The sequence below is a fragment of the Nelumbo nucifera genome, chromosome 7 (assembly GCF_055504915.1).
Source record: "Nelumbo nucifera cultivar China Antique chromosome 7, China Antique-T2T, whole genome shotgun sequence".
Lineage (NCBI taxonomy): Eukaryota > Viridiplantae > Streptophyta > Magnoliopsida > Proteales > Nelumbonaceae > Nelumbo > Nelumbo nucifera.
In genome coordinates, this window is record NC_142655.1 from 38490326 (window position 1) to 38499668 (window position 9343).

The following is a 9343-nucleotide window of genomic DNA, read 5'->3' on the forward strand; positions in this document are numbered from 1 at the left end:
AGAGTACGTTAAGCTTTTGGTGGTCTGCCTGAAGATGACATTAGTTCTCCCAAAAATCTTACAAGCGAAATGACGGGCATGTCCCTAACGTAAGCCTGTCAAGCGTAGGCAAGGCTAAGCCTGTGCTGAACCGTAACAGCTAGTCGTTTTCAAACTACCAGTAGCGTGTGCGCCGTAGGCTTTCATGAGCAATGGCTAAATTAGTATCGCATGTGTCCTTTTGTCTAGTGCATGCAATTTGATCGGGCGTCGTCGTATCTTTCAGGGTTAGGAACAAGAGTTCTTTTGCGAGGAGAATCCACGTGGCACTCAGTAATGATTTACTCTTTGTCGTTAATTTGAGATTATTGTGATTTAGTCACACGTGTGGGTCGGGTTTGAAATTTGAATGGATATGGAGATGGTTACTGTCTATCACTGTTACGGGATAGGGCGATGCATTTGCATTATATGCGGCTTATTGGTCCCGCCTCCGAAAGGGACCTTTAGGTAATTTCGCGAGCTTACTTATTCACGAAGCATTGCTTCGAGTGTCGTGCAGGCATCTTATCATCTTCTCTGGCGTTGTTTAGTACTCTCGCTTTATTTGTAGTTGTTGCTATTATCTCCCCCATTCGACCATTAGAAGGTTATTCGATCGGCGATAAGAAATTATTCTCCGTTGTATCACCTTTAGGTTAGTCAATCTGTCTTCATGGCTACTCAACAAGGAAGTCTGGATTCCTTCTTTATTGATTTCGTCAGACAGGTTGACATTGTGTCATTGCAAATAGAGAGGGAAGTAGCTTTGGCGGTCGATGGTGGCAGGGATTTTTGGCCTCCTATTCTTGTATCATGAGGGGAAAATGGTTCATCTGATGTTGTTGTTGGTACCGAGTTGATGTGTCTCTACGAAACAACGAAGGTTTCCATGTCCTAAAAATGCCAGTAGCCATGGACCGATGCGTCAAAGTCTCTGACCAATTATACTACTTGGACGCGATTCAATTTGGAAAATCCACTGTATTGCCAGACGCTTCAGGATGCTAGGCTTTTAAGGTTTGTAAACTGCTACACTGGTCTTCCAGGCCGGGACGGTGTTAAGTATGTAGGGCACCTGCTGAATCATTGGTGTTCGCGTACACATACTTTCGGGTGCGTTTGGTGAATTTACTATTATGATGGAGGATGTGGTGGCATTGTTAGCATTGTTGGTTGGGGGTGCGATATTTGCAAAGCATTTGCAACATATAGAGTTCATCCCGCCGAAGTGGAAGGAGCTGTATGATCCTCTTCGCGGGGCAAAATGCCATTGGATCAATGGATGGCCTACTAGTTCGAGTGTCGCGGCGATGGGAATGTCGTGGTACGAGGTGCAGGATCTCATTGCCACCTTGTTGCCTATATTCTATATGTGGCCTCCCGCTTCTTGTTCCCAGGGATGCTGGACTTCGTCCGCACCGTTCTGATCCCCCTGGCCGTCTTTGCTGCTAGCAGGTAACAACTCCCCTTAGCATCGATGTTTCTTGGTTATTTGTATGAATAACTGGACGACACTGTTCAACAGCTGAATGACCCTAGTTACAGGAGGCACGTGAATTACGTCTTCACTCCGTTTATTTGGATGTTCATCTGTGAACACTTTGAGCTCAATGTGAGGCTACGAACACTTCATCCTCTCTAACTTCAAATTGCTACTCTCAATGGTGATAAATCGGGGGAGAAGGTTTTGGAAGTGTGCTGGGGAAATGGAGGCTTCACGCAAAGAGGCGCAAAAATTTTAAAATGACCATATGCTCGCATGGTCCGCCATGCCGTGCCTGTCCCAAAGGGTGGGGATAACTAGTGTGCTCTTGAGATGGGAAGTGCTATTGTGAGAATGGCGCGAGTAATTTTGTGGCTTGGGGTTATTGCAACTCTTTGTCTATCATCCGGATCGGGTGCTCCGACAATTTGGGTACGACGACATAGGCGCCCAGTTTTTGAGAAACCTTGGAGAAGACGTATTTTGGGTTCGGTGTCACAGTCGAGTGTTCCCGGGGTGTACTCGGTTTCCAATTGCTGGTTATGGCAGAATGCAAGTGTGTAAGTCACTCCATCTGTCATACCTCTGCTCACTGCTTGTCGGGTTCCAGGAATTATTGTGGGCGAACGCATGATCCCACCATGTGTCGGTCCCTCCCCCAGGCCATGCTGCTTGCCGAGGGGTGGGAATAGCTCTTCTCCACTCTAATTCATTGGAGAGGTCGCCGTCCAAGCGTGATGGGAAATGACCGGTTATCGAGGGTACAGGTTGTAGTCCCACTCCTCTGGTGAAGAGGGCTAGGTCTGCAAGGGTGCTTCGCTCCTTTGATCCTAGCAGTGTACCATCGCCTTCTGATGCGGCTCCAATATAGGTTCGTTAAGGTGATCACAGTTCTCCGGCCCCAATGTTATGGGTGGGTCTGTAGCGAGTCGGGATGTTTCGATGACAGCCCTCGGGAGTAGTGTTGGAGCCTACAGAGCTTGCGGATGTGTCACCCTCCCCTGGTGGTGTTATGATTCGCTTCTCAAGCAGGTGATTAAAGAAAAGGGCTTCCCGTCGGCCAAGGCGGAGTCTGAAGAATGACGAGTCAATAAGTTTTGTTGAATGTTTGTATGATTACTAAACTATGATTAGACGAAATTGTGCTACCTTTGCTAAGTGTGGATCCTATCACAACCTGTTGTGAATGAAGGCGGTCAAGTCATTGTAGGCGATCAAGCAGTTCGTGTGGAATCGTCCAGTAGGGTTCCGATAACGACTCCAGGTGGGCGAGGACTGATTGTGAGACGGTCTTTGTCTTTGAAGCGGGTTGATCGCAATGTGGCAGATTCTAACAGGGACGAGGTGGACTTAGAGGTGAGAAGCAATTTGAGATTCATTGGTTCGTGTATGGTTCTGGTGCTCTGACTGCTTGGGTATGTCTTTATCACAGGCTCTCTTATCTAAGTTTCCCCTTGGGGAGTCCAACACACCCTTTTTTCGGCGTCTAGTTGAGGAACTAAGGGTGATGTAGCCCCCGCAATCGAGCCCATGGTGACTGGAATTAGTACCGTCATGAGTACCATGGCTAATACTGCCCCCCACACTACTCCTCAAGTGTCCGACGGCCAAGATTTATCGTGTTTCTGTTCCATAAAAGTGGATCGGATGACTCAGTTGGGGTCTGACGTGGTGGTGGTGACACAGTGTGAAGACGCGCATGGGAAGGTTTCTATGGAATCCTTGTCTCATGATGATGTAGGTAACTCTTCCGAGGTGTTTACCCACAGTCTGTTTGCGATGATACACTAATAGCTAACTTTTTCGAAGACAAGGAATACTACTAAGGGAATGAGGACGCAGAGGGGAAGTTTGCTTCCCCCTCGGAGGTGTTGTACGAGGAAAATTTAGACCAAATATGGCAACAACTGTTGGGATACCACGAGAATCACGATATCCCGTTAATGCACTTCCTAGTGATGGATCTTGTGTATGTTCAAGGTAAGGAGGTGCATTATAGCATCTCCAGTACGGTTGCCCAATTTGCTTCTACCATGATTTGTTCGGATCAGTTGCTAGAAGGTGGGTCTGGCCTTGAACGACTTTATCCGTACGGTTGCCCAATTTGCTTCTACCATTGATCAGCCTCGTAATGTGTCGCCCACTGGAAGAGTTGTCGTGAGCGGACTTTGCCTACTGGTTTGAAGCGTGTCGTGCTTTTTCATCGATGGGCTTCTTTATGAATGATGTCAAATGATGAGTCATAATTTTAGCACATGCTTTCTGAAAGGCAAGCAAAGATATACCACAGAATGATTTGTTTTGCTCCATGAGCGATGTTCACAAGCGCCGCAGGGTTGTCGAAGCGGGTGTCGCCCGAGTATCGAACAAACTCAAGAGTTTGAGAGGAGTGTGTGTAGCAAGAGCGGATACTTGATGACTACATTTCTGAGTTAGAGAGTTTGAAGAAGTTTGAGGAAACCAATGGGATTGTAGAGACTATAGTCGCGATTCGGGAGGATTGGAAGAAATGAAGAGTTTTTTGGTATTTAGAGTTGCCTTTGTCGTTGTTAATCCCCTATTTTGAATGTTGCCGTTTTGAATTGTGTTGTTTCATTTTTGCCTTCAATATAGCCATATATCATAACAAGGAAAATTGTATGAATATCTTATCCATGTTCATTGTAAGAGTACATTTGTAGGGAATGTAGCTATGTGAAGAGATGTAGTGCGAAGTGTAATGTTGATTTTACATTAAGCGTGTTGTCGCCTTATCGCAACTGTGTGTGAATTGCATTAGGCCTATTGCTGTCATTAACACAGACTGCATGCTAGTTGTAGTTATTTGATGCATAACTTTAATACAACACAATACATTTACAGAGACCAAGCCTAGGAGGGAGGGTATTTGTGCCGCACAAATGTGGCTAGGATTGCAAGGAGTGATCCCATTACTACTTTGGTGGGCGCAGCCCCCCTATATCTTTGATAGAATGCTTTCTATCGAGAAAGTCATGATATGTGAATTTTGTCACGGCTTGTATTAATGTTTATATCGAATGGTGAGAAAATCATTTTTGGTTGTGTTGTGTACTCGGTCGCGAATAAGTACTCTTCGTAAGTGTTGTTATAAGGATTGGTCACAATTAAACACCATTGCAAACGTAAGCGACTATTAGTTGTAAACTACTATAAAAGGGAATCGTACATGCCTCTTAGTTGAGATGCACGACACTTGTGTACTCTGTCGAGTGCCTGTTGGGTGCTATTGTAATCAGCACAGGCATAATCAACTTTATCGCAGATCGAACAGTGTTTTCCAATACGTGAGATACTATCGGGTGTGATGTTATGTAAAGTGAAGTGTTTGAGATGAATGTTATTGTCAATGCAGGGCGGGTAAGGTTTTCTTTTCTTAGTCCATCAAAAAGTATCTGTGTTTATAAAGTGGACAGGGGTTATTCCTGTTGTTGACGAAGCCCCCTTCTCCCGAGGATTACCTGGAGGAGTGGATGTGCCTGGGGTTGCCACGACTTTCGCATGAGGCAAATGGCATTAAACAACCGATCATAATAGGAAAGTGCTTGGGGTTGCCAGGTCTTTCTCTGTGACTGGGGTTGCCAAGGCCTTATCTGTGCCTGGGGTGCCGGATCTTTCTTTGTTCCTGGGGTTGCCAAGTCTTCGTCCGTGCCTGGGGTTGCCAAGGCTTTATCTGTGCCTGGGGTACCGGGGCTTATCGTTGAGGTGCCTGAGGTGTCCTGGGCTTTGTAGAGATGCCTGGGGTGTCGGGGCTTATCCCTGGGGTGCTCGGGGTGTCCAAGGATTTGTACCCGGGGTGCCAGATTACCTGGGGTGTCCGGGCATTTGTAGAGATGCCTGGGGTGCCAGGGCATATCGTTGAGGTGCCTAGGTGCTAGATTGTCTGTGGTGTCTGGGGCTTTGCAGAGATGCCTGGGGTGTCGGGACTTATTGTTGAGGTAACCGGGGTGCCAGATTGCATGGGGTGTCTGGGGCACTGGGGCTTATCGCTGAGGTGTCTGGGGTGTCAGATTGCCTGGGGTGTCGGGGCTTATCGCTAAGGTGCCTGGGGTGTCCAGGGCTTTGTGCCTAGGGTGCCAGATTGCCTGGGGTGTTTGGGGCTTTGTTGAGATATCTGGGGTGTCGGGGCTTATCGCTGAGGTGCCCAGGGTGTCCAGGGTTTTGTGCCTGGGGTTCCAGATTGCTTGGGGTGTTTGGGGCTGTGTATGGATGAGAGATATATGTACACAGTTGTATAAGCAAGACAAACGTATGTGCTCTTAATTAATAAAAAGTATCTGTCATGATAAGAAACCATAAGAAAAGGAATTTGAAAGTACACATCATAGATTTATTCAAAAGAAGAATGCACATGCATACAAAACATGGTTACTTAAAGTAAGGTTTCAACCAGTGGCCATTTATGGTTTCATCGTCGTCACCCGTGTCTACAGTTTTAAGTGCATAGTAACCCAACTTGTGAGATTCTTTTATCAAGTAGGGCCCTTCCTATGTCGGTGCAAAATTTTCTGCAGATATGCCCTGTGTAACGTTGAGGGTTGTCTTCAACACTTTGTCTCCCTCATTGAAGCTTCTAGGTCTCAAGGGTCTGTTGAAGTTAATTGCTAATGCTTGTTTATATTTGTCTTGCTTTTCTGCCGCCCTATCTCTAACTTCATCCACCGCCTTGAGTTTGTTTGCAAGTAAATCATCCAGATCCTCTGGTCTGATCTTTTTATCAATTATCGTAGCTATCCTAGCAGACACAACCTTGATCTCTACTAGCAGTACTGCTTCTTGTCCATAAACCAAAGAATAGGGTGTCGCTTGTGTGCTTTTCTTGATCATCGTGCGATAAGCCCACAGGGTCTCTGATAGATTCTTTGCCCAATCTTTTTGGTTGTCAACTATTGTTTTGCTTAGCATTTTTAGTAGCGTCTTGTTCGTAGCTTTTGCTTGGTTGTTGCCTTGGGGGTAATACATTGTCGATGTCCCAAATTTTACCCCATATTGCCCTAAAAGGTCACGAACTTCTTGGTTTTTGATGGACAGGTCGTTATCGGTTAGTATCCGCATTGGTACCCCGAACCTATGGACGATGTTTTATTGTAGAAAGTTCGCTATGTTAGCAGTGCAGATTCATCACAAGGGAACGACCTCCGCCCATTTAGTGAAATAATTTGTCGCCACGATGATGAAACAATACCCTTTAGAGGGTGGGTGTATCTTGCTTATAAGGTCTATCCCCCAAGTGTGAAAGGGCTAGGGTGTGACAACAGGATGCAGGGCATTGGCAGGTTTGTGAATCCTTTCCTCGTGAACTTGGCACTTGTGACACCTGCGCACATGTCGTTGTGCATCCTCCATCATAGTTGGCCAATGAAAGACGAGGTGCAAGATGTGGGTAGGTAAGGCAAGCTGGCCCTGATGAATTGCGGGCTTGGAGTCATGGGCTGCCTCCATGATGTCATCAATTTCCTCGCCAGCCAAACATCACAGAGGTTTACCTGTGTGAGACTTCTTGTACAGCATCCCGTCCTGGAGGTAGAATTTCATAACTTTAGACAATAATTTCCTCCACAACCGAATATCAATGGGAAATGTGTGCTCCTATAAGTACTCTATATATATCTTCCTTCAGTCTTCATCGCAAACCACCAAACACTATCTGTTATTTGTTTGTGGAATGCATTTATCACACACTCGTTGTATTCTAATCGAATCCCACTTCATTGTGGGCCAATAATATCCCATTCGCTATAATTTGCGGAAAAGGGTACTCGCGACTACCCCACAGGTGGCTTTGTGGATCTTATCCAATGTGGCTTTTGCTCCTCCTTGTCCAAACACCTTGTCCTTACCCCATTGGACTCTCAATGATACAGTACTCCGTGCACCAATTGGAACTTCACGATCAGCCTTATGTCTTGAGTCCCCAAGGTCTGACCCTTCAGTTTCTGTATCACCTCATATCTCTAGTCATTGACCGTCATCTGCTTTTCATCCTCCACTTGTTCCCTTAAAGTGACAGTCGACTGCCTGTTGATTGTTCGAATGGTGTTTTCTATTGGCTCCGGGTGAAGGGACGAGAGATTCATCATATGGATGAACGAACCCTGTAGGAAGGTTGGGTGAATTTCAAAAAATTTCTCTCTCTCCCATCTGGGAATCACATTCCCTATTTTAGAAAACTACATTTTCAAGGATCATTCTTGAAACAGAACCAGACCAGATTTGAAACCATTAGGAAGTGAGTGATATACCTGATACGAAGTAGTAGTAACTCCCAATGAAGGTGTTTACGCCCAAGGAGAAAACCAAAAACCACTTCCACTAAAGATGACACAGTGTGTGTTGAAGCAGGATCAGCAGGATGGTTCTTCAGCAAGAACCAGGATTCTTTAGCAAGAATCGTACAAGGGCTGGTGAGCACAAATTCAGATTGCTTCTTTTGCCAAGAAGCAATATCAAGAATACTTGTTGATCACTTCCACAAGTGGAGATCAAACTGGGTAGGGGCGGCAAGAACAGGGGAGAACTCTACAGATTGCTATGTGTTAAAACTAAGGAACTCTGCAGATTCCTCAATCATTCACTTTGTCCGGCAAAGGGGCTGATCCTGTCACTATGGTCACCCACTCGGGTGAATTCTCAAACTGCCCCAACATACCCAAGTTTTGACTCCCTCTAAGGATCTCACTGATTGGCATATCAAAGACAGCCCAATCTGATACCTAGTGCAGTACCATAATCGAGTCTAGGGGTCAGGTGTAACATTCCAGTTTTGCCCATCTATATCCAAGGTCCAGGGCAATACTGGAATTTGGTCCAATTCAAGGTTTCAAGAAAACTCACACTGCATGTACCTTAGGTCTCACCCTGGCAGTTGAGACAAGCCACCCCAACCAACTTGGTGGCACATCAGTGCAGCCTTGGCAGGATAAATCTCCCCAGATTTATCCAATGGCTATGAAGATTCTAAACTAACACGAGTCTCATAAGTGTCCAGTTTAAGGGTATAATCACAGAAACACACCAAATCACATGAATCAACTCTGCACTTTATTCATTTAGAATAAATGACATAATGTACATCAATCTGATTGGAGCCAAGGGCATACACTGTCTAATGATACAGTACTTCGTGCACCAATTGGAACTTCGCAATCAGCCTTATGTCTTGAGTCCCCAAGGTCTGATCCTTCAGTTTCTATATCACCTCATATCACTAGTCATCGACCGTCATCTACTTTTCATCCTCCACTTGTTCCCTTAAAGTGATAGTTGACTGCCTGTTGATTGTTCGAATGGTGATTTCTATTGGCTCGAGGCTAGCTTGTATCTTGGATCCTAATGTGGTTATGGCATCAACAAACTGGTTATTGGCTCTATTTTGATGTTCGAAGCGTATGTCTAGGTCGTGAACCAGTTTTTGTATCAAGCTCCTATATGGTGAGTTCTTTTACTATCGTGTTTCCATCGAGCTGCCCAATCACTAGCTTCTTCACATCACCGAACACTCTTATCTTCTTCGTATTGGCTTCAATTGCTTTTTTAGGCCGAGGACTAGTGCTTCATTCTCTTCTATATTGTGTGAACAAGGAAACTGGAGTTTAAAGGAAAAGGCCAAAGTCTGTCCATCAAGGGAAGTCAGGGTCATTCCAGCACCGATAGAGGTATTTGCGCTGATCCTATTGAAGGTTAGGATCCACTCACTACTTTCTGCCAAAGAAACCATGGGCATGTCTGCGGGGATTTCTTCTGATATAAGGAAGTCAGAGGCAGATGGGAAAGTGGCCAGTAGGTCGGCGACAGCCAGACACTTGACAGCTTTGGGCTATG

The 9343-nt window shown here is 45.6% G+C and overlaps 1 protein-coding gene and 1 long non-coding RNA gene across 2 annotated transcripts; one reads left to right on the plus strand and one right to left on the minus strand.

The window, feature by feature from the left end:
* Nucleotides 1-517: 517 nt before the first annotated feature.
* Nucleotides 518-4098, plus strand: LOC104587865 (uncharacterized). The gene is made up of 2 exons (XR_733672.3): nt 518-1476; nt 1567-4098. It is a non-coding gene; the product is annotated as an uncharacterized LOC104587865 (long non-coding RNA).
* Nucleotides 4099-6010: 1912 nt separating this feature from the next.
* LOC104587874 (uncharacterized) lies at nt 6011-6577 on the minus strand. Its single transcript, XM_010245630.1, has one exon. It carries the CDS (start codon nt 6575-6577, stop codon nt 6011-6013), a length of 567 nt encoding a protein of 188 aa, XP_010243932.1.
* Nucleotides 6578-9343: the final 2766 nt, after the last annotated feature.

Bases quoted from the DNA above. Each gene is read 5' to 3' on its own strand.
- LOC104587874 (XM_010245630.1), bottom strand. From the start codon at position 6,577: ATGCGGATACTAACCGATAACGACCTGTCCATCAAAAACCAAGAAGTT.